Source organism: Artemia sp. Qi Xiang Cuo, chromosome 16 (genome assembly GCF_049724085.1).
Source record: "Artemia sp. Qi Xiang Cuo chromosome 16, ASM4972408v1, whole genome shotgun sequence".
Taxonomy (NCBI): Eukaryota; Metazoa; Arthropoda; class Branchiopoda; order Anostraca; family Artemiidae; genus Artemia; species Artemia sp. Qi Xiang Cuo.
Window position 1 is genome coordinate 10,388,387 of NC_142809.1, and position 25,825 is coordinate 10,414,211.

The following is a 25,825-nucleotide window of genomic DNA, read 5'->3' on the forward strand; positions in this document are numbered from 1 at the left end:
CAGCAGAAGTAATTATAGTGTGGAATTAGTAGTAGTAATAGCAGTATTAATAGCAGTAGTAGCAAGTAGACGCCCCAGAAGTTTCATCTTGATACGCTAAGCTGTTCCAAAAAAAATTGCTGATACACATGTATCATCAATCTGTATGTTATTGCAAGTTACCAATTGTTAAAATTTAAGGTTTCAAACAGTTCGTGGTAACGAACTGTAAGTAAGGAGCGACCCGGCTCAATGGTAACTGAATCTGTAAAAAACGGAATTTTGATACCAATAGATACATCAAAAGAATTAGATTTTAATTCTGATTTCAAAAATATAAGTGTCATCAAGTTTAATCTTACCCATCAAAAGTTATGCGCCTGAGAAAATTTGGCTGATTTTCAAGAAAAAGGGGGAAAGACCCTCTAAAAATTATAGAACCTTAACGAAAATCACACCATCATATTCAGCGTATCAGAGAACCCTACTGTAGAGGTTTCAAGCTCCTATCTACAAAAATGTGGAATTTTCCATTTTTTGTCAAACAGTTCGTGGTAACGAACTGTAAGTAAGGAGCGACCCGGCTCAATGGTAACCGAAACTCTACAAAACGGGGTTTTGATACCAATAGATACATCAAAAGAATCAGATTTTAATTCTGATTTCAAATATATAAGTTTCATTAAGTTTAAGCTTACCCATCAAAAGTTACGTGCCTGAGAAAATTTGGCTGATTTTTGAAAAAAGGGGGAAAAACCCCTAAAAGTTATAGAACCTTAATTAAAATCACACCAAAATTTTCAACGTTTCAGATAACCTTAATTTTTTGGTTTCAAGCGCCAATCTAAAAAAATTGGTAATTTTGATTTTTTTTCCCTAATAAATAAAACGGATGCGTGTTTATTTGTTTTTTTTTTTTTTTTTTTTTTTTTACCAGGGGTGTTGGTATAGACCCAGTGGTCCTATAATATATTGGGTGGGCTCATTGGAACGGAAATTAAAAGTTCTAGTGCCCTTTTCAAGTGACCAAAAAAAATGGAGGGCAACTAGGCCCCCTCCCACGCTCATTTTTTTCCCAAAGTCACCCGATCAAAATTTTGAGATAGCCATTTTGTTCAGCATGGTCGAAAATATGATAAAAATGTCTTTTAGAATGACTTGATCCCCCAAAGTCCCCAGGGGGAGGGCTGAAAGTTATGAACTTTAGGCTACTCAATGTTAACATATAGTATTGGTTATTGGGAAATATACAGACTTTTACAGAGGATATTTTTTCTGGTAGGTGGGGGAAGGAGAGGGTCGGGGGCTATATGGAAGGATCTTTCCATGAAGGAAGTTTTCATGGGGGAAGGGACATTGCTATGAAGGGGGCGCCGGATTTCCCAGCATTATTAAAGAAAAAGATCATGAAATAAATAAAAAAAAACAATTTTTTCAACTGATAAACTGATTGTGATTAAGAGGTAATTTTTAAAGAACTGGAAAAAAAATTATAACTATAGTTTAAAGAGCATGGTATTGACTAGGGGGAGAACCCCCTAATATACGTGTTAAAAATTTATGAATATAGAAGTTCGTTACGTAAGTTAATTCTAAGTTACGTATATTTATTACTAATAAAAACGTTCGTAAATAAAATTAAACAAGTTTCGAGAAAGCCATTTAACCAAATATAATATGCAAAATTTGTTTTAATTATTCATGTACGGTGAGCCAAAATCAAAACCTGTATTAATTCAAAAACGTTCAAAAATTAAATAAAAAAAAAAGTTTTTTAAACTGAAAGTAAGGAGCGACATTAAAACTTAAAACGAACAGAAATTATTCCGTATATGAAGGGGGCTGTCCCCTCCTCAACGCCTCGCTCTTTACGCTAATGTTTGACTTTCTCACAACTCTATTTTTCTAAACAATAAAAAAACTTTAGCGTAAAGAGCGAGACGTTGAGGAGGGGACAGCCCCTTTCATATACAGAATAATTTCTGTTCGTTTAAGTTTTAATGTCGCTCCTTACTTTCATTTAAAAAAACTTGTTTTTTTTTATTTACTCAGAAGAAAGATCACGGGGGCGTGTTTATTTGTTGTTTTTTTTGTTTTGTTTTTTCCCAGGGGCAATCGTATCGACCCAGAAGTCCTAGAAAATCGTGGGAAGGCTCATTCGACTTGAAATTAAAAGTACTAGTGCCCTTTTTAAGTGACCAAAAAAAATGGAGGGCAACTAGGCCCCCTCCCACGCTTATTTTTTTCCCAAAGTCACCCGATCAAAACTTTGAGATAGCCATTTTGTTCACTATGGTCGAAAATAGGATAAATATGTCTTTTAGGATGACTTAATCCTCCGAAGTCCCCAGGGGGAGGGCTAAAAGTTATGAACTTAACCCAATTTTAACATATAGTATTGGTTATTGGGAAGTATACAGAAGTTTTCAGGAGGGTTTTTTTCTGGTAGTGGGGGGGTGAGTCGGGGGTTATGTTGGAGGATCTGTCCATGAAGGAAGTTTTCATGGGGGAAGGGAAATTGCCATGAAGGGGGCGCCGGACTTGCCAGCATTATTTATTGGTTATGTGGAAGTATACAGACATTTTCAGGAAGGATTTTTTCTGAAGGGGGGGGGCTAGAGGAGGGGGTTAATCTGGAGAATCTTTCAGTGGAGGATGTTTCTTTGGGGTAAGGGACATTTCTATGAAGGGGGCGCCGGATTTTCAAGCATTATTTAAAAAACGATCAGAAATTAAATAAAAAAAACAAGTTTTTTCAACTGAAAGTAAGAAGCAACATTAGAACTTCAAACGAACAGAAATTATAACGTATGTGAGGGGTTTCTCCCCCAAGTCAATACCTCGCTCTTTACGCTACAGTTTTTTTTTTGGTGCTTTCAAAAGAGCTATCTATTATAATTAACCGGCTTTTGTTATTCTTGGTTTTTTTAATAAAATTTTTTTTTAAATTTTAAATCAACGAGCGTTTTATTGAATAAGGGGACAACCCCCTCATATACGTAATAACATACACGTAATAAAAAAAACAATAAAAAAACAAGCGATACGGCTCAATAGTAATCGAAACTTTTAAAAACGGAATTTTGATGTCAATAAATGTATCAAAAGAATGTGTTTATAATGCTGATACTAAATATATAAATTTTATTAAGTTTAGGATTACTCATCAAAGGCTACGAGCCTGAGAAAATTTACCTGGTTTTTTAAAGAGGGGGGAAACATCCCCTACAAGTGAAAGAATTTTAATGAAAATCACTCCGTCAGATTCAGCGTATCAAAAAACCCTATTACATGGGTTTCAAGCTCATATCTGCAAAAATCTGCAACTTTGTATTTTTTGCCAGAAGAAAAATATACGAATATAGAAGTTAGTTACGTAAGTTAATTTGTAAATTACGTCAGAACCAAATTTAGAGACATCCATTTAGCAAAAGAAAATTAAAAATTTTATGCAAATTTTGTTTACTTATTCAATGACGGTGAGCCAAAATAAAAGCTGCACTAACTAAAAAACGATCAGAAATTAAATAAAAAAAACAAGTTTTTTAAACTGAAAGTAAGGAGCGACATTAAAACTTAAAACGAACAGAAATTATTCCGTATATGAAAGGGGCTGTCCCCTCCTCAACGCCTCGTTCTTTACGCTAAAGTATTTTATTTTCTACACACACTGACTTTTAAAAAATAGTATAATTGTAGCTTACATAGCGTGGCTTTATTGTGGGGACACTCCCTTTCAGATATCGCAATAATTTCTGTTCGTTTTAAGTGTTATTGTCGCTCCTTAATTTCAGTTTGAAAAACTTGTTTTTTTTATTTAATCAATTACAGGACCGAGTTTGTATGGTATAACGGTTTACTTTGTTTTGAGTTAGATGCATTATAGGACGGTGGCTATGATTCCTGATGCACTGGTTGGTGAAACCTGAGAAATTATGTAGAAAGGCAAGTACAAGGATTTATTTTGTAGGGGAGGGGCAACTTTGTTAGTACCATATACATTGATGAATTGTAAAAATATGAGTAATAAGGGCATATAACGTATGAGCTTCGGATACGGTCATTCAGAAGTTTTTCCTATTGGGAATGCGTTTTAATTTTTTAACGTCCTATTTTGAACTGACATCTACCTATGGACACTATGTTCTCCAAATCCGCTTAAAATTGTAGAATATCCCGAAAGAATATTGTCCTTTTATTGGTATAAGGATGAGTGAGAACATCTTTCAAAGGGCCTCTCGCTACCATAAAACTTCCTACTTCGTTGTAATTCCTAATATCTATTGGATGCTCGTTGACTACAATTTCTACAATTGTTAGTCCATATGGGGAAACACAAATAGAGAAATTTCGCTCAAAACAATATTGTAAATGGCATGTATTTTAACATGAAATTTAAAAGTATAATTTCAGTTTTTTTTAGCTCTGGCACTCGGAATGACAGACAAATCATCATGGTCTAAACTACAAGGGAATTGTAGCATTTCCATAATTTTGTAAGAGAGTAACAATAAAGTTTTTGATGCGCTTTCTGGCACCATGAATTTCCTTAAATTGAGGAAAGTCGCAAATTTGCGGAAAGTAAAAACTCGAGTGATTTTCGTCAAAATAACACGATCTTTCTTTAAATACGAACCAACGACTTTTTTCGATGATAAATCGGTGGCTAACCGTAATTTTTCGATAAGCCATGTTTTTGCGTAATGATTCTTTGAGACATTATAGATTTATCTTTATTATCTACCCCAAAAAACGGAGCTCTCCTTGTCATAAAATTTCCTGGCTCTGTGCTGATTCATTTATCTTCGATGTTTATGTTCGATCTTGCATAAACTCGATGTTCGATCTTGCATAAACTCTTGCATCGAACATTTATGTTGGATGTTATGTTCGATCTTGCATAAACTTGCTCGTTTATGCGTGGAAACACAAAAATAAAACTTAGCTCTAGATTAGCATAGAATTTCAAAATGAAGCTGCTAAACTTCATTTTTTTTTTTTTTCAATTTGGGACTCAACACCACAAATAAACCATCATCCTCAAACATGGGTGTTTTAATGATTTTACAACAGCAACATAAAGGTTTCTGATACTGTATTTGGTAACAAGGCCGTATCCAGAGGAGGGGGTTAGGGGGTTTGCCCCCCCCCCAAATGTTCGCCCGGACTCGTAAAAACATAACAAAAATGGACATAAAAAATTTAGTATGCCTTTTTTGAGGTTTTTTTGTGTAAACCCACCCCGCCCAAAAAAAAAAATTAGTAAAACCCCCTCCGAAAAAAAATTCTGGACAGGGCCTTGGACATGAGGTTCCATTGGTTGTGAAAACTCAAAAACTTGTGAAAAGTAGAAACTCGAGTGATGTTTATCAGAGTCTCTGCTTTTTTTAATGACGGCGTTTTTATATTGTTTCTTCCGTGATAAACTGACTGATAAACCATTATTTATTTATATAATGGTTTAACATATTCTTTAAGGCAGAATGATTATGATTTAATTAGGCCTGTATCTCAACAAGAAATTTGGGATCAGTTGAAAAGGATGAATGGAAATTATAGTCCACGAGCAGATGGCATATCTAAAAAGGTTCTGAAGATGGGAAGGACAACTTTAATATCCATGTTGGCTGCAATTTCCTTGTTTTTTGTACAGAAAGCTTGTTGGCTTCGCTAATGAGACAATTCTGTAGCAGTGCCTCTTTTTAAGAATGGTAATAGGAAGTTACATGAAAACTTTAGGTCTATCTTTATGGGGAATGTGGAAAGTAAATCGCTTTGTAAGGTTCTGGAATTTAGGATAAAAGACTGGTTAGATAAGGAGGAAGTACATAGCCCGATACGAGCGGGATTGAGATAGATATTCAGCACTACTGACCATATTTTTACTTTGGATGCATTGAGAAGGAACTATACTAGAGGAAAAACTGGTCGGCTATTCGTAGCCTTTTTAGACCTGAAAAGTGCTTTTGATTCGGTAAACAGGAGTTTATTAATTGAAAGTCTGTTAGAAATAGCCTTGCCGTCTTGTTTTGTAGCAATAATAGCAGATATGTATCGGAGGGTGAAATTTTCTCTGAAGGTTATGGAAAACTTTTCTAGGCTGGTCACGTCTCACGTGGCTGTGAAACAAGGATGTACATTATCTCCTAAGCTCTTCTCCTTGTTTGTTAATGATTTAGATAGGTTTATGAAAAATAATGGAGCCCCTTATGTATCTTTGGATCGGTTTAGGCTATCATGCATGTTATTCGCGGATGATATAGCTCTAGTGGCGGATAGCAGAGATAACCTTCAGAAGTAATTAGATATAATAAAAAAGTATTTATAAAAGAAGGAGTTAGAGTTGAACGCTAAGAAATCAGTAGTATTAGTATTTAGGAGTAAAGGAGATGTTGATTCAGAGGTTCATTTGAATTTTGGAGGAAAGGTTTTAGAGGTTAAAGATGAGTTTTTTTTATTTGGGTGTTAAGTTTAGTGCTTTAAGGGGGATGTCTAGGCATGTAGAAGATTGTAATTTAAGGGGTAATAGACTAATAAATATTCTTTTTAGAGGTAATTTAAATCAGCTAGCTGACATGAGGCTGACATCCAGAAAAGAGTTTTCCAGACAAAGGTAGCTTCTAGTCTAAATTGGGGCTCTGAGGTTTGGGGCTTTGCTGAAGGAGCTAAACTTGAAGTAGTTCAGCTAAGATATTTTAAGAGAATTCTAGGCTTGAAGGATTCATTTAGTTCAGTGGTACTGAAAGGAGATTTGGGGCTTTTTTTTAAGGAGTGTTAGATTGGTTAGAATGGTAAAATTCTGGGAGAAGATAACTAGGCTAGCTAGAGTTCGGCTTTTTAAGGCAGCTTATTTGGAGGGCTTGATGCACGGTAGACATGATTCATGATTAAATTTGGTCAAGAAAATATTGGACCTCTGTGGACTTTCGGAGCTATGGAATGAAAGACAAGGCCCTAAGAATGAAACCGCGTCAACATGGAAAGAAGTCTAGCGAACCCTGAAGGACCAAAAAATCCATGAGTGGCAAGCTCGTAAGGACCAATCTATATCTTTGAGTTTTTACTACCAAGCCAAAGACGGTTGGGGGGAGGAGGTTTATCTTAAATTTGGGTTGAATAAAGAGGATTTGAAGAATTTGTTGGTGGTAAGAGGGGATAGTTTGGATTTAGGTGAGAGAAGGAAATTTTTGGGAAAGTTTAGGCTGGCGGCTGGCCCTTATTTCTGCCGAATGTGTGGATTGGTGAATGAAAACTTATTTCAGGCAGTATCCGAGTGTGAAGAGCTGTCTGAGTTGCAGAATGAATGTTTCGGACGAGTGTTTGGGAGCGAATGCTGGTTAATAGAGCGGATGGCTGAGAGGAATGCATGTGCTATTAAACAGTTGTGTAAGTTTCTTCGTTTAGGGACTAAATATAGGGAATCATGTTTGAGGGGATAGCCAGATACTATTTTTAGGATTTGCACTTATTATATGGTGTTTTTTGGTTCAAAGTCGAACCTAGGTGTGTTTCTTTTTTGTCGTTTTGTTGTTCTTTTTCTTTTTTCCTTTTTTGATTTTTACTATCTAAAACTGTATTTTGTTCCTGAGTGTTGGTTTGTAGATTGTATTATGTGTTGCTATGGCCCGCAGGCTTTTTGCAATAAATCTTATCTTATCTTATACCTTATTTTGCCGTATTAGTTATTGAACCACACGCACATTTATTTAAATGGTTGGTAGGGTGGCAACGAAGTTTTCTATGCTATGCAAAAAGTACATTTTCAAGTCATCTGGATATGCCCAATTTATTTCATTGATATGGACGACAATAATAAATTCAAACAATAAACAACCGTAGAAACTTTGAAAATCAAATCGCTACAACAATGGCAGTATTTAAAATAACAAATCAAACAACAAAACAAGAAATGAACAAAAGCAACAATAATTATACTTAAACTAAAATAAAGTAAATGAAGGCTAGTTTTTGAATGTCATTCAAATATCATAATCTTTCTTCCTCTTTTTATTTCACTCAGTTTATTTTTATTCTTATTACTTTCTCTTTTTTCTCCTCATTTACTTTTATATTTAAATATCTTCCTTTTCAGAGTTGTCCCGAGACTTATGAAAGATAATTCAAAGCAGCCGACCGTACTCTTTATTAAAATGAAAAAAAAAAAACAAGCAAAGCTAAAATGATTCATGGTTTAAAGGCGTCTGGCCTCAGGCTGCAGTATTGAAAAAGGGTGATTTTGGGTAGGGGGTAGATTATTCTTTCCTTGCTAATTATCTGATTAAGTTATGAAAAGAAAATCCCCTCCCCCGGGATTTTGAAAAAAAAACTTTTTGGTGGTTTTATTAATAAAACTGAAATAACAAAAAAATTGCCTACCCCCTTAAAAAATAAATACCCCTTCCCTCCCAATGCATTTTATTGAATGCACATCTTGGCTATGAATGAACTAAAAATTCTCCCAACAAACTGCATGTTATAGGTCCTTTTCAATACTACAAAATAGCCACACCCCATAAACCACACCTTTCCAGTGATTTTATAATGTACGTATTACCGTTTACTTAGCTTGTATGTTTCAGCAATGGTACGGATATATAGGTTTAACCACAGTATTGTCTTATATAGAAAACAAATTATCAATGTTCAGATATTTGTAGCATGAAACCAATAACAGTAACTACGATACTGCTTGAAATGTATTAAATAGGCATTTTTATTCTCCTTGTTGCACTTTTACCAGGGTATGGCTGGAAAACACCCTCCTCATATGGTTGAATATACCATGAAATAGCCAAAAAAACTTAGTAAAACCAAAACATTCTCAATTTATGAAAGTTTTTATTACCGGGACAAAAGTAGTAATTCAAAAGCTGTTATGTGAAATGTAAAATCTTTTTGTAAAATCTTGATTTAAAGCCACCCCCTCAAACAAACAAGCTCTGCCAATCATTCCAAGCCGTTTTCTCCTCTCTCTCTCATGCTACTCTTTCCCTCTCTCTCTCTCTCTCATGCTACTCTTTCACTCTCTCTCTCTCTCTCTCTCTCTCTCTCTCTCTCTCTCTCTCTCTCTCTCTCTCTCTCTCTCTCTCTCTCTCTCTCTTTCTCCCTCTCTCTCTCTCTCAATTTACTTAGAAACATGTTTTTTTTTCAAAGCATGTCATATCTCTTTTTTCTCTTTGTATCCTTTTATGTCTTCTATTCTATTCCTTATTTCCTTTTTCCAACACAAGGAAATAGTTGATTAATAGATTTTTTAAAATCAAAACCGTATTCGCCGTATTTTGGAAGCAAAAAAAAACCCTCGTTGAACAAATGACTAGTCCCTAAGATTTGTTCTCTGTGAAAGGTTTTGATGTTGCCTGTGTCTTCCATTGCATCCCTTATTTCCTTTGTCTAACTCAAGGAAATAGTTGTTAAATTGATTTTTTAACACCAAAACCGTTTTCGCCATATTTGAGAAGCCAAAAAAGGGAAGGCGTCATAACATCTAACCGTCAGGAGCACTAGCGTCATTTCGTCTACAAAGTCCGTCATAACATCAACAAAAAAATCCGTAGAACTATTAACCGTCATAACATCTAAAATTTTAAACTTTAGTTTTTGAGGTTTAGGGGGGGGGGAGGTACCTAGGTTAGGTTACGTATTTAATATATGTTATGCTTTACACCCACCTCCCTAATGTGCGAATATATAGCCAAAATTGTTTTCTAAGCTCTTATATACTTATTACTATTATATAAACATATAAATTTTTTTAGAATTTATGACGGTTGGGGGTTCTGACGGATTTTCCTTTTAGATGTTATGACGTTTAGTGCTTGTGACGGTTAGTCGAAAAGGTAGCACCCCGCCAAAAAAATTTATGTCGGATAACATAACGCATTTTTAGCGGAGGGTGTGGTAGGAAAGAAGACTAAGAGCAGTGAACTGATATTGTTGCTTAACTTATTTAAATCCACGCTGTTTTAACAATGTTCACTCAAATTGATATTAACAATCAGGTACACTTTCAAAAATACAAAACCATCCTCGAGCGTGAACCTTAATCTTAGGCAGAGGTGCCAATTTGGGGGAGGGTGAGAAATTGATTTTGAAAAATTTTGGTATTTTTATTAAAAACATCGAATAAAAACACCCTCCCCTTTATATTTTGAAAAACTTTTGTTTAACTTTTTTGGATTTTCATTTAAAAAATCAAAAATACCCCCCTTACATTTCCGAAAAATGGCACCACCGATTTCAGATTATTTTTAAGGTGGACTAAACAAACTTTTCCACTCTTCGTTCAAAATTTTTTGTTTCACTCATCTTCTTTTCTAAATCTGTTGGTGTTCGCTGTAATCGAGTTGCCTCTGTTCGAAATCTATACAGGCTAGAGGCTGTTGCATCTAACACCGTTGTTTCTGGCTTTTCGCCAACACTTACCACACTATATTTTGTCTTTAAATCACTAGCAGATAACTGGGATAACGATTTCTGTAATTTGTAGTTTTCATAGATGGTAGCACCTGTTACTGGTATATTATGAATATGAAGTCCAGGAACTTGAATTTTCACTTTGTTTTCATCTGAATTAAAATTAGGTGCCGTAATAGTGGCTATTTTTCTTTCCATCTTTTCTTCAGTATGCTCGGTCTTCCCTTCTGCTACTTTTGATTCACATTTCGGCTCATTCAGCTCTTCAGCACTATGGAAAATATCGTCATTTGATTTACTTGGGCTGGGAGAAGCAGAGGGAATTTCGGCTGCCGATAATCGATGACCGTCTAAAAACGACGCACTCTGTGGCGATGTCCCTAAGGATGTTATACCAAAGAACTGATTTCTTCGTTCATGATTGATTATTGCGTAATGACGTATTATTGGCTCATTTTCAATTGAGCTTTCAGCGATTGAGCTTGCTGATTTAGGAGCATCTTCTATGCTTGATAGTGAGCTTTTGGATTTAGAAAGAGCTCCACTTTGATTGCTAGTTGACCGAGGCGGAAATTCGAAAGACAACTTTTGATGCGGTGTTCCAGGTTGAGATGCAGATGAGTGCTTTCTTGCATCAGGACTACGTTCTTCACTCCCAAGAAGATTTAGGCTACCCTAAAATTAAATAATCTTAAATTTTCAAAACAGACAATTTGTATGAAAATCATAATATTTTTGGAAATTCATAAAAAAAGAGTCAACTTGAATTTGTGCAAAATAGACCAGGGAAAAGTATAGAAATATTAAGCAAAAATATTTATCCCTTTCCCAATACTAAAATCAGCTTAAAAAAGTCAAAGCTTATTAAAGTTCCAACATCTTGTTACATCTCCAACATCTTTATTTTTACTTAAAAATTAAGCCTTGGTCATAAATTTTACAAACAAGACTAATTTTATTCTTGTCTCTACAAAAGTGAAAAGAAACTGGGATTAAGAAAAAGCTGCCTCTTATACGTACAGAGAAACACTCAAATTACAACAAAATTTGACCCTTAATTGAAAGTGATTGATTGTATTGTCCAACTAAAAACTTGTTATCACAGAATATACGTTTTTTTCGGAAGTACTGCTTCCTATATTTATCTTATGCATCTTTTCAGCAAGTAAAACCCAATTTTTTTTAGAGGGGGTGTACTTTCTGTGCATCTTTTCAGCAAGCATAACCCAATTTTTTTTAGAGGGGGTGTACTTTCTGTGCTTTCTTCTGTGTTTTCATGAGCCCCAATGCTATCTTTAAGGACCTCGAAACGTATCTAAACCATTGAAAATTGTCTTTTTCCTACTATTTTTCTCATTTTTGTTTAAGTAGATTAAAACAGGAAATGCTTCAATTGGTTAATTTTGACATTTGAGTAGGATTAGATACCACCTGGATTTTCCACACAGCAGAACCAATTTGAATTTTAGAAAAATCCCGAGTCTTGTATTAGGCATTGAATTTTCTTGCGAGATAAAGAGATAGCCTTATAAAAATACATCCCGGGCGTAAAGCTAATAAAGTGAAAACACAATTTTACTTCAAAGTTAAAGGAAAGGGTCTTTCTTCCTCTCTTCCAATATTTGGAAAACATAACATATTAAAAAAAAGTCATAAAATATTGAGCGTAAGTGATGTGTGCGGACCGTAAACGTAAGCTTCGTGTTATCCTAAAGAGGCTTTCAAACTACATGCGTACTTTTCTATGCTACATGTCAAATTATATTACGTTACGTATAACCTTTCACACGTAAGCAAGTCTTGTACACTGTGTTAACGTAAAATTACACAAAAATGTCAGGATGACCGACTAAAATCATCAAAATTATCATAAGTAAACTATTCAAAAATTAAAAACGTAGAATGGAGACGAAAACTCAAGCTCTAATATTTATCTTATTCTTATTGCAACAGGATGGCTCAGGATGAAAAGACGGCAGTGATAGACGGCTAAAATCATCTGTTTATTTTTGAAATTTATCAATTTGATTAAACGCTATCAATGTCAAAAATGTTGAATTTTAAATTTTGAAATTTGAATGAGAATTTTATATTTTTCTTATTCCATCCATAAATTATTCTTCAAGCTAGTTTAGAATCTAGCTATGGAGAATTGACAACTTTCAATAAAACCTTTAGAAATAAAGTAATCTCAAATTTAAAAAAATGAAAAGAAAAGTGAAAAATGAGTAAAAAAGCCTCTTTGAAAATTGCAAGTTTTTTTCATTCTACTGTAAAATCCCTTTCACCAAGTTTTAAATCTAGTTACGGATAATTAAAAACTTAAATTAAAAGCCCTATAATAATACAACGAAAGAAAAAGTGAAAAATTAAATAAAAAGAAATTAAATACAACGAAAGGAAAGGTGAAAAATTAAATAAAAATAAAAAGCCACCGTGAAAATTTTTCACATTGAATGTGAAAAACAGATCATAAATGCAAAACAGATCAGTTAACTGAAATAAAATTCAAGACACACTATTTTCTTCAATATTTTTAATTGAGCTTTTTTTCACTTAGTATTTTAATTTTTACGTAATTTATAGTTTAAGAATACGACATAAAATCTAACAATTTTTTTTTTTTTTTTTAATAATATTGAATCATTTTCCATTAAGATCAGTAACATTTTTACCCATTATGGTATATTTTGGTTGCAGATTTATATATGTTGCTTAATATATTTAAATAGCCCGCGTTTTAAATATTATTTCGTTTTGAAATTAAATTATCTTTAGTGTGTTGAAAAACAATCTGTTGAGCTTGAAAATAAGTTATTTAAGCCAAAAATAAGCGGCGACATTTCTGCAAAGCAGAGATTTTGGTGAAGGGTTCACTAAATTTTTTTAGATCCAGATAGTTGGTTTGGGTGGTCCTGACTGAGGTTGTAATCTCACATAAGCCTTTGAAATTTATAATAAGATACTTACACCTTCTAGACCGTGATAGTCCCTCAATGAGCTTCGAAAAATCTTAGGTGGCTCGGAGCCTTTTAAACTTTTTGGAGATCTACGGAAAGGTATTGCTTCATCATTCATATAATCAATTATATCCTCCTCAGATGATGGACTTGAACGTTGGTCGTCTGAAAAAATGGGCTATTTTTTGAAAAAAACTTCATATGAGTTCTTTTGACTTTTTTACCCTAGATTCACAGCAAAAAAAATTGTTACGATTTTTAGGTTATTTAAGATTGGTAGGGTATACTCATTAATTGCTGTCAAATCATATAGGACCTTATGGCGTCCAGCGTATACAGTCATGATTGACTTTTGAATTAAAGAATCACTTATTTTTCATTTTTTTGCTCTTAGAATAAAAATTGCTGGGAAATTCACCTGGTTGCCTGATCAAAGTGAAGTTTTGACTCAAATGATTACTTGACCAAACAACTTGACCAAAACAAGTGAATAACATAACAAGTGGATGTAACAAGTGAATATTTCTTGGTTGCGTTTATCTGCCTGAGCATTAAGCTTGATTTTGTAGAATATACAGACGAAACATTGTTTACCATCAATAGTATTGTTATCTTTTACGAAAGATCTACCCCCTCCTCTCTTTGTATTGTTTGTTCCTTTGTCTCTCGCTTCCTTTCCCGCTCTCTCTATTTCTCTACAGACGAAACATTGTTTGCCATCAATAGCATTTTTATCTTTTACGAAAGATCTACCCCCTCCTCTCTTTGTCTTTTTTATTTCTTTGTCTCTCTCTCTCTCTCTCTCTCTCTCCTCTCTCTCTCTCTCTCTCTCTCCTTTCTCTTTCCCTCTCTCTCATCCTTTTCCATATTATGTTAATCAGCACTTATTTTTAAACATTAATACTTGATACTTTTACTCACATTAATACTAGCTTTTTCGAAAATAAAAATCCGAGCTTATGAAAAATTTGGTACTTAAATAATCCCAAAATAGGTAAAATCTCACCACTGTAAATAGAAGATTAATTAAACGATTGCAAAGTTTTGACTTACCTAAGCCGGAATTCGATTCATTGAATCCCGAGGAGCTTGTTTTAGGTTTTTCGACAACGAAACCAGGCAAGACAACTTCCTCCACATTTCTCTTCTTCTTCTCATTGAAAGAGCTAGATCGCTTTGGCGTTCTTACAGTCTTTTGCTCATCTTTGGCTTTAATTAATCTCTCTTGTGGCATCTCACAACCAAAGATATGATCACAGTGTGTTATAAGTAGTTCTATCACCCGGCTTTGCTGCACTGTGTCAATCAGACAGTTTAATGTGGCACTTTCTGCTGTTCTTAACAGAGTTGGACCAAATACAATACCTAGGTTTGATGGTGGCATTTTATTATCTTCACTGTGTTCTGCAACGCGTTTTAGATGACGCATCAAATAGCTGAGAGTTGGTAGGTGGTGCTTGGGAAGCCGCCTACACAATTCGCGTAATTCTTCTAATATGGCTGTTAAGTTGTCTGTCGTAGAACACTCTTTTGCCAACCTATAAATATTGACTTGTATTTATATTATTTATTTGGGTTCAGCTGATGTTACGTAACAATGGACCTAAGGCAAAGACTCAAACAAATAGGGAAATAAAGGTTTTTGTGTGGCTATAGCAAAGAGAAAAAGAGAGATGAGTCTGCCATACCTCCGCTACAGAAATAAGGCTATAATTCCAGTGGTTTATTGTTATGACGTATTATTGTAAGCCCATCACATTAGTCATGATTTCTGTTGACAAAAATAGCCCAGCCTTTATAAAAGTAGATGAAGTAATGCTTTGGATTAGCTAACACAAAATCACACATCTAGACAGACAAAGAAATGGAATTTCTTGAGAAACCTATGACTTAAAACCTGATTGGTTTGTTTGTGAGAAATACTAAGCCAATAAAAATAATAGAAGTTTTTAGTAACAATTTCTTTAAAAGGTAGACTTTATGTTTCTTTGCGGTTACAACGTCCTTTTAGAGTTTTCAATTCAGTTGGAACTTAAGGCACTAATGTGGGAACGGAAAATGTGAAGCAATCTTATATATTCTTGTGGCCAGATTATGAATTCGTTAGAAGGGATGGCTTTATGTTAGTAAAAGATTATTTCAGTCGGAGGTCTGTCGCGTTGATTTGTTGTATATGTTTATCATCAGATTAATTGCGAAGGGCTTGAGGTATAAACACTTGACTTTTACTGGTGGCTTAGGCGTGGCAGTAAGTCTTCTTACTAACAAATTTACAAACTTACAAACTAATAAACAAATTTTTTATGCATTTTTTTAGTTTTTTTTGTGTATACCCCCCTCTCACAAAAAATCTTTAAGTACCCCCCCTCCCCAAATAAAAAATCTTGAGTAAATTATTAAATTATTTGCGAGTAAAACGATTATTATATTTGGAAAGAGCATAAAAAGGGATCTTTGTATGTGAGTGTTGGTGGTGCCGTATCGGGTACAAAGAAAGTTGAATATGGTGTGGCACAAGGGTCTGTGCTCGGGCCTACACTGTTTTTAATCTTCATTAATGACTTGTGCGCAGCTGTAGATGGTTTGTCGTTTGACCTGAATTTTCCCGTCAGTGAAAACATAAAGTAAATGCGAAGGGTTTGAGGTATAAACACTTGACTTTTACTGGTGGCTTAGGCGTGGCAGTAAGTAACTATCGTTAGGGGGGTGTTTGTATTTCAGAGTTCAAACTACGATCAGATACCATGGCCATATGCTACCTGGCGCCTGAAGATACATCCTAGCAGCTTGCATTTAAAGCTTTACAATCGTACTAGCTTGTAATCACAATTATGCCGGTATAGTTCTTATAGATTCGTATATAAAACAGAAAATGCTTTAGAAACAGAAAAACAATTTAAATGTCTGACCTAATGTCATTATCCTTTTAAATTAAAAATTTTAATTAAAATAAATTAAATTAATTAAACTAAATTAAATTAAAAATTAAATTAAATTAAAATTTTTAAATTAAATTAAAAATTAAAAACTTTAAATTAAAAATTAATAATTTAAATTAAATTAAAATTAAAAAATTTTAAATAAAAAAGACAATTTAAATGTCTAATCCTTTCACTACCGTTATTAAAAGGCAGAATAAATTTAGAAATGCTTGGTCCTAACCATGACCTTTACGTCAGTGTTTTACGCCATTGACTTTAACGTCCTTTTTTTTCTTGAAATGAAATCATTTTTATTTTATTTGCTTGTTGGAGGTTTCCCATTTCCTTTAGTGTATTTTGTGCTGCATTTCATTATATTTAATATTACTATTATTACTCCTTTTATCACCAGTTAAAACTTCACAAGGCTTGATTGTAACTTCAATGGTCTACTATTTTGACAGGCCTCGCATACCCCCCCCCTCTGCATAAAAAATCAAACCTTAATTGGTTCTAATAGTTTTGAGTTGTGCAAGCACTAGTCGAGGATGAACCGGTTAAAACAGGATGAAAATTGACTTTGGCCCTAGCATATTCAACCCCTCCCCAAACTACCCTAGAAAACAGAAATTTGCAAAAACGTGATGAATTTTGTAATATTCTATAAAAATAGACCTGTCTTCCGTCAAAAAGCCTTCATATTGAACCTTGATGCCCTAAAATTCTTCCTCAAGTTTTTCCTCAAAATCTCTGCGCAAGTCCTTGGATCCAGGGTCGGTTTTTGGACCCTACTTTGTAAAAGAACGGAATAATATTTGGAAAACATAACATATTAAAAAAAAGTCATAAAATATTGAGCGTAAGTGATGTGTGCGGACCGTAAACGTAAGCTTCGTGTTATCCTAAAGAGGCTTTCAAACTACATGCGTACTTTTCTATGCTACATGTCAAATTATATTACGTTACGTATAACCTTTCACACGTAAGCAAGTCTTGTACACTGTGTTAACGTAAAATTACACAAAAATGTCAGGATGACCGACTAAAATCATCAAAATTATCATAAGTAAAATATTCAAAAATTAAAAACGTAGAATGGAGACGAAAACTCAAGCTCTAATATTGATCTTATTCTTATTGCAACAGGATGGCTCAGGATGAAAAGACGGCAGTGATAGACGGCTAAAATCATCTGTTTATTTTTGAAATTTATCAATTCATCATCCAAAAATTTTGCTACTATGCCGAGTTTTTAATAATGTAGCATAAGATTAAGTAATGAAAATTCTATGTAGCGCTTGAGTCTACTTGGCACTGCCTACTTCACTGTCAAAATTTGCTCTGTAGGATTACATAACGCAATGTAAAGTCTTAAGTTACGTTATATGCAGTGTGAAAGCACCACAAGGAGCTGAGATTTGACTGTAGCTTCTTACCTGACAAACTCAGGATACAGCTTGGAAGTGAGTAATGGCTCTGGCAGCTGGCGGAGGTACAATTTAAGGACATTTGCAATTATATTAGGATGAATTTCAGTCATGTCGACCAAATCAGCTCCATTTTCAAAGGCTTGGCAGAGTTTTTCTACTTTTGATTTAACTCCAGATACGCGGTAGAGACCCTGAAATCAAATGGTTTTATTTTATTTTTGAGAACCGTTTTGTGAATTTTAAGTAGAATAATTGGAGAAATGTTTAGTTTATTTTATCCGTAATTCTTTCAAGAAAAATAAATTCTGGTTTTATTTAATGGGTTATTTATGGGAGTATTTTGTGTATAATATGGGGTATTTATTTTTCGGAAGGTATAGGAGATTAGCAGGGGAAGGGAAAAAAATTCTTCTTCTTTAGCTCTAAGAATATACTGAATTACCTAATAAACTAAGTTCTCAAATGAAGTTGCACTATACGGTTATTTATTTCAACTGTTCCACAGTTATTGTATTTAAACTCTTCAAAAGATAATTGCATATTATTGTATATAATTGTATGTTATTATTGTATATTACTTGTCTTACTACTTGAGAAATTGTTAAGAAAAAAATATTCCAATCATACAATAGAGAGTTTCCCCGAAAATTAACTTTTGTAAATGCACGAATGTTCGCACTAAGTAATTTTGCTAATATTAATTTTCGTTGAGATGTAAGAGAACGCGATTCCCTATCGAGGGAATTCGAGAAATCCCTCAAATTTAAAGATTGTAAATACGCTGTTTATTTTGTAGAAACACTGTTCATTAGGCAGGAAACCCAAAAATAAGTTTTTTTACTCGTTCTGCTCTCCTACAAAATTTGTCTAGTCTGTGGATTAGCGACGCCTCTTGGTTACAAGAGTCGTTGCGTCAAAACTGCTGCAGCTGGGATCGAACCCTAAGCCCCGTATTGCCAAGCAGAGATGAATCCACTATTCCGTAGTTCAGTATTGAACTATTTGCCAACAGCTGGCTTGGTATCAGCTTTGGGCAGCTGATAAATTGTTTTGGGCTGCATTCACTGACGGTAATTTATTTATCACATTTTATAAGAAAAAATTATTATAATCGAGCTTAAATACTTGATAATTAAAGTGTTTCATGCTCACTAAGAGAATTTTAAATAACTAACTTTGATGTCTGGTGATGGTTTATCGATAGGTAAATTTTACCTCCTCCTCCAGTTATACTCCAGCTGAAATAGTTGAGTTTTAAGGAGTACTATGCTCATTTATAGAACTTAAATGAGTAGCTGGAATATCAGTTGATGGTCAAATCAGAGGTAAATTTTACCTCCTCCTCCTGTTCTACTCCAGCTGAAATAGTTGAGTTTTAAGGAGTACTATGCTCACTGATAGAACTTAATGAGTAGCTGGAATATCAGTTGATGGTCAAATCAGAGGTAAATTTTACCCCCTCCGCATGTTATACTCCAGCTGAAATAGTTGAGTTTTAATGAGTACTATGCTCATTGATAGAACTTAAATGAGTAGCTGGAATATCAGTTGATGGTCAAATCAGAGGTAAATTTTACCTCCTCCTCCTGTTCTACTCCAGCTGAAATAGTTGAGTTTTAAGGAGTACTATGCTCATTGATAGAACTTAATGAGTAGCTGGAATATCAGTTGATGGTCAAATCAGATGTAAATTTTACCTCCTCCTCCTGTTCTACTCCAGCTGAAATAGTTGAGTTTTAAGGAGTACTATGCTCACTGATAGAACTTAATGAGTAGCTGGAATATCAGTTGATGGTCAAATCAGAGGTAAATTTTACCCCCTCCGCATGTTATACTCCAGCTGAAATAGTTGAGTTTTAATGATTACTATGCTCATTGATAGAACTTAAATGAGTAGCTGGAATATCAGTTGATGGTCAAATCAGAGGTAAATTTTACCCCCTCCTCCTGTTATACTCCAGCTGAAATAGTTGAATTTTAATGAGTACTATCCTCATTGATAGAACTTAAATGAGTAGCTGGAATATCAGTTGATGGTCAAATCAGAGGTAAATTTTAACCCCTCCTCCTGTTATACTCCAGCTGAAATAGTTGAGTTGTAAGGATTACTATGCTCATTTATAGAACTTAAATGAGTAGCTGGAATATCAATTGATGGTCAAATCAGAGGTAAATTTTACCCCCTCCTCATGTTATACTCCAGCTGAAATAGTTGAGTTTTAATGAGTACTATGCTCATTGATAGAACTTAAATGAGTAGCTGGAATATCAGTTGATGGTCAAATCAGAGGTAAATTTTACCCCCTCCTCCTGTTATACTCCAGCTGAAATAGTTGAGTTTTAATGAGTACTATCCTCATTGATAGAACTTAAATGAGTAGCTGGAATATCAGTTGATGGTCAAATCAGAGGTAAATTTTAACCCCTCCTCCTGTTATACTCCAGCTGAAATAGTTGAGTTGTAAGGATTACTATGCTCATTTATAGAACTTAAATGAGTAGCTGGAATATCAATTGATGGTCAAATCAGAGGTATATTTTACCCCCTCCTCCTGTTCTACTCGAGCTGAAATAGTTGAGTTTTAAGGAGTACTATGCTCATTTATAGAACTTAAATGAGTAGCTGGAATATCAGTTGATGGTCAAATCAGAGGTAAATTTTACCCCCTCCTCCTGTTCTACTCCAGCTGAAATAGTTGAGTTTTAAGGAGTACTATGCTCATTGATAGAACTTAAATGAGTAGCTGGAATATAAATTGAAGGTCAAATCAGAGGTAAATTTTACCCCCTCCTCCTGTTATACTCCAGCTGAAATAGTTGAGTTTTCAGGAGTACTATGCTCATTGATAGAACTTAAATGAGTAGCTGGAATATCAGTTGATGGTCAAATCAGAGGTAAATTTTAGCCCTCCTCCTGTTCTACTCCAGCTGAAATAGTTGAGTTTTAAGGAGTACTATGCTCATTGATAGAACTTAAATGAGTAGCTGGAATATAAATTGAAGGTCAAATCAGAGGTAAATTTTACCCCCTCCTCCTGTTATACTCCAGCTGAAATAGTTGAGTTTTCAGGAGTACTATGCTCATTGATAGAACTTAAATGAGTAGATGGAATATCAGTTGATGGTCAAATCAGAGGTAAATTTTACCCCCTCCTCCTGTTCTACTCCAGCTGAAATAGTTGAGTTTTAATGAGTACTATGCTCATTGATAGAACTTAAATGAGTAGCTGGAATATCAGTTGATGGTCAAATCAGAGGTAAATTTTAGCTCTCCTCCTGTTCTACTCTAGCTGAAATAGTTGAGTTTTAAGGAGTACTATGCTCATTGATAGAACTTAAATGAGTAGCTGGAATATAAATTGAAGGTCAAATCAGAGGTAAATTTTACCCCCTCCTCCTGTTATACTCCAGCTGAAATAGTTGAGTTTTCAGGAGTACTATGCTCAATGATAGAACTTAAATGAGTAGATGGAATATCAGTTGATGGTCAAATCAGAGGTAAATTTTACCCCCTCCTCCTGTTCTACTCCAGCTGAAATAGTTGAGTTTTAATGAGTACTATGCTCATTGATAGAACTTAAATGAGTAGCTGGAATATCAGTTGATGGTCAAATCAGAGGTAAATTTTAGCCCTCCTCCTGTTCTACTCCAGCTGAAATAGTTGAGTTTTAAGGAGTACTATGCTCATTGATAGAACTTAATGAGTAGCTGGAATGTCAGTCGATGGTCAAATCAGAGGTAAATTTTACCTCCTCCTCCAGTTATACTCCAGCTGAAATAGTTGAGTTTTAAGGAGTACTATGCTCATTGATAGAACTTAAATGAGTAGCTGGAATATCAGTTGATGGTCAAATCAGAGGTAAATTTTAGCCCTCCTCCTATTATACTCCAGCTGAAATAGTTGAGTTTTCAGGAGTACTATGCTCATTGATAGAACTTAAATGAGTAGCTGGAATATCAGTTGATGGTCAAATCAGAGGTAAATTTTAGCCCTCCTCCTATTTTACTCCAGCTGAAATAGTTGAGTTTTCAGGAGTACTATGCTCATTGATAGAACTTAAATGAGTAGCTGGAATATCAGTTGATGGTCAAATCAGAGGTAAATTTTAGCCCTCCTCCTGTTCTACTCCAGCTGAAATAGTTGAGTTTTAAGGAGTACTATGCTGATTGATAGAACTTAAATGAGTAGCTGGAATATCAGTTGATTGTCAAATCAGAGGTAAATTTTACCCCTCCTCCTATTATACTCCAGCTGAAATAGTTGAGTTTTCAGGAGTACTATGCTCATTGATAGAACTTAAATGAGTAGCTGGAATATCAGTTGATGGTCAAATCAGAGGTAAATTTTAGCCCTCCTCCTGTTCTACTCCAGCTGAAATAGTTGAGTTTTAAGGAGTACTATGCTCATTGATAGAACTTAAATGAGTAGCTGGAATATAAATTGTAGGTCAAATCAGAGGTAAATTTTACCCCCTCCTCCTGTTATACTCCAGCTGAAATAGTTGAGTTTTCAGGAGTACTATGCTCATTGATAGAACTTAAATGAGTAGATGGAATATCAGTTGATGGTCAAATCAGAGGTAAATTTTACCCCCTCCTCCTGTTCTACTCCAGCTGAATTAGTTGAGTTTTAAGGAGTACTATGCTCATTGATAGAACTTAAATGAGTAGCTGGAATATCAGTTGATGGTCAAATCAGAGGTAAATTTTAGCCCTCCTCCTGTTCTACTCCAGCTGAAATAGTTGAGCTTTAAGGAGTACTATGCTCATTGATAGAACTTAATGAGTAGCTGGAATGTCAGTCGATGGTCAAATCAGAGGTAAATTTTACCTCCTCCTCCAGTTATACTCCAGCTGAAATAGTTGAGTTTTAAGGAGTACTATGCTCATTGATAGAACTTAAATGAGTAGCTGGAATATCAGTTGATGGTCAAATCAGAGGTAAATTTTACCCCTCCTCCTATTATACTCCAGCTGAAATAGTTGAGTTTTAAGGAGTACTATGCTCATTGATAGAACTTAAATGAGTAGCTGGAATTTCAGTTGATGGTCAAATCAGAGGTAAATTTTACCCCCTCCTCCTGTTATACTCCAGCTGAAATAATTGAGTTTTAAGGAGCACAATGCTTATTGATAGAACTTAAATGAATAGCTGGAATATCAGTTGATGGTCAAATCAGAGGTAAATTTTACCCCCTCCTCCTGTTATACACCAGCTGAAATAGTTGAGTTTTAAGGAGTACTATGCTCATTGATAGAACTTAAATGAGTAGCTGGAACATCAGTTGATGGTCAAATCAGAGGTAAATTTTACCCCCTCCTCCTGTTATACTCCAGCTGAAATAGTTGAGTTTTAAGGAGTACTATGCTCATTGATAGAACCTAAATGAGTAGCTGGAATATCAGTTGATGGTCAAATCAGAGGTAAATTTTACCCCCTCCTCCTGTTATACCCCAGCTGAAATAGTTGAGTTTTAAGGAGTACTATGCTCATTGATAGAACTTAAATGAGTAGCTGAGATATCAGTTGATGGTCAAATCAGAGGTAAATTTTACCCCCTCCTCCTGTTATACTCCAGCTGAATTAGTTGAGTTTCAAGGAGTACTATGCTCATTGATAGAACTTAAATGAGTAGCTGGAATATCAGTTGATGGTCAAATAAGAGGTAAATTTAACCCCCCCCCCCCAAAAAAACAAAACAAACAAATTGCGTAACTATTTACTAAATTAATTAGCTGTATAAACATTCTTAAGACTAAGTTGGCAATCATATTACTGTATGCTATATTAACTTTAACACGTACTTACACGATATCCCATTATAAGGAAAAAAGTGCCCCCCACCCAAACGTAGTAAAATCCCAGTAGTTCCCCAGAGAAGATTCGCTTAGACATATCTCATTGACAAAATCTTTCATAGAGGCATATTACCCCCTCCTCCAGCCCTAGTAAGCTTTAGCAAGCCACTAATTAGTGGACTAATTTGCGTTTATTATGCCATTTTTCTTGTCGACCAAACTGTTCTATTCCATTTATTTCCTTCCCTACAGAAATTAGTACAACTGGGAATTTTGGCTAAGTCCCTGATGCAAAAATATTATTATAATAGGTAAATAAATGGATAGAATTTAGAGCATAAATTATTTACGACATAGAGAATGAAATAAGAGCCCTAAAAATCTACTTCTGCAGACTTTTAGAAGTTTAAGGACCGTATTTTAAATTTACTTTAAAAACTTTTCAATTGCAAAAATAAAATTTACGTTATTGGCTAACAGAATAACTAAAGAAGTGGTGTAGCTCAAGTAGTCATCATAAAACTTTCTTACATTTATTTGAAGACCTCTTGCTTCTATTTCATTCACGCAGCGAATCAGCAGTCGAGGTATGGGGCCTGATCCGACTTCCGCCAAATGTTGAGCTAGATCTACGCCAAATGTTGTCATTTTTCGAGGTAATCGTTTGTGCCCACATTGTATTGCTAAGACTTCTAAACACTTTTTATGTGAAGCAAGGCCACACTGAAAAAAAAAGTTAGCTTAGATAATTATGGCCAGTCAGGTTGGGGCTACCCATGAACAGGGTCCATAAAGTCCATGTGAATATATTTTTTGCAAAGCACAACCACGCTGAGAAAAAATTAGATAGCGTAGAAAGTCAGAACGAGCTAGGTTTGCAGTGGTCTTGCATTAGTTAAGTAGGCCTACTCCAGTAATCTACATAAGTCCCTCATGAACAAGGTCCCAAAAGTCCATGAGGTCACATTTTATATGAAGCACAACCACACTAAAAAAAAAAGTTAGCTTAGAAAGTCATGTCTATTCGGCTGTACAATGGTTCTATATGGGTCAAGTAGGTCTACCTAAATTATTTACATAAGGTCCGTGAGAACAAGGTTCGTAAAGTCGCTGAGAACACATTTGAAGTTAAGCATGAGCCCTGTTTACCTTCCCCATATTTGTCCAGGTACCAATTTAGAGCTGGGGCGACTCTGGCTGAGCTTACAGAGTCACGCAACTGACCTCCGTTCCAAACCCAATTGTCAGCAACACCTGGGCTCGAACCTTTATCCTCACGGACAAAGGAGTATAAGTCTAGTGTGCTAATCACTCGGCAAGGACATTATTATTAACAAATAATGCATAAAAAATTCGCTTTAGCCAAAACGAACCTTAATTCTTATAACTCTACAATTTATTTCACAAGGGGGAAAGGGAGGAAAAGGGGGAAAGGGAGAGGTGATTTTACTGACTCCTGTTTTCCTAGCGAAACAGTTAAATCATTAGTTCTACAGGTACTCCATGCACACAGAAGCACTCTCATGTCCTCTACATCACTTTATCAATTTTCCTATATGAAAAATTAACAACTCTGTTTTTAGACATGTTTGAACTACCAAGAACCAAAAAAAAAATCCCGGAACCCCCTTAGGTTTTAGGTCATGGCTGAAAACCGTGATATTCCAAAATTTTACTTTTGGTTGCTTTTAGGAAATTTTTATGGCACTACCCTATTTACGTGTATGTTTCTACGTTGGAACAAGAAATCAAATAACTAATTAGCTAAATTTGGCAGCATTTTTCGTCAGTAAAGTTGGAATATTAACGAACTATTGATTTCCCGTTTCATTCTTTTTTTAAATTCGGTGGCCACTACTACCAAAAACTTCGCACGGAGATCTTCTATGGGCAGTACAACATATTTGTCAGTGTTGCCACGTTATAAATAATTAATAAAAATTAGCAACGCCTTTCATCCATAATAATTCGAACATTAACAATCTGTTAATTTCCAGAGACAACTACACATGCAACGGAAAGCTAAATCTTCTTAAGCTGTTTGGTAACATATGTTTTTAGCTTTTTTGCTGACTTTAACCCAGGTTTCTTTTTTTTTGAATTTGGTGTCACCAAAAAATGAACAAATTCCTACGGAGATCTTTTTTATGAAAAGTTGAATTCTTGACTTCTATTATTTTTTAAACACTTAATCCACTTACCTAATTCAAACGATCGGATTCTATTTTCACAATCCTTGGTAATTTATATTTATTAGATACCAGAATTAGTAAACTGCAATCCAAATCCGTATAAAGGACTTTTGTTGGGGGAAAGTTAT

The 25,825-nt window shown here is 34.7% G+C and overlaps 1 protein-coding gene across 2 annotated transcripts in view; it reads right to left on the bottom strand.

Annotated features, from left to right (window-relative positions):
- Positions 1-7,746: 7,746 nt before the first annotated feature.
- Positions 7,747-25,825, bottom strand: part of LOC148942553 (rho GTPase-activating protein 45-like) — a 311,254-nt gene continuing 293,175 nt past the window's right edge. For both annotated transcript variants that reach the window (XM_089102066.1, XM_089102067.1), the window contains 5 exons: positions 24,037-24,228; positions 17,713-17,897; positions 14,409-14,893; positions 13,366-13,520; positions 7,747-11,070 (listed from right to left, as the gene is read on the bottom strand). In XM_089102066.1, the coding sequence (XP_088958192.1) occupies positions 10,240-11,070; positions 13,366-13,520; positions 14,409-14,893; positions 17,713-17,897; positions 24,037-24,228 (1,848 nt within the window). In that variant the 3' untranslated portion in view covers positions 7,747-10,239. The remainder of the gene's footprint in view (positions 11,071-13,365; positions 13,521-14,408; positions 14,894-17,712; positions 17,898-24,036; positions 24,229-25,825) is intronic.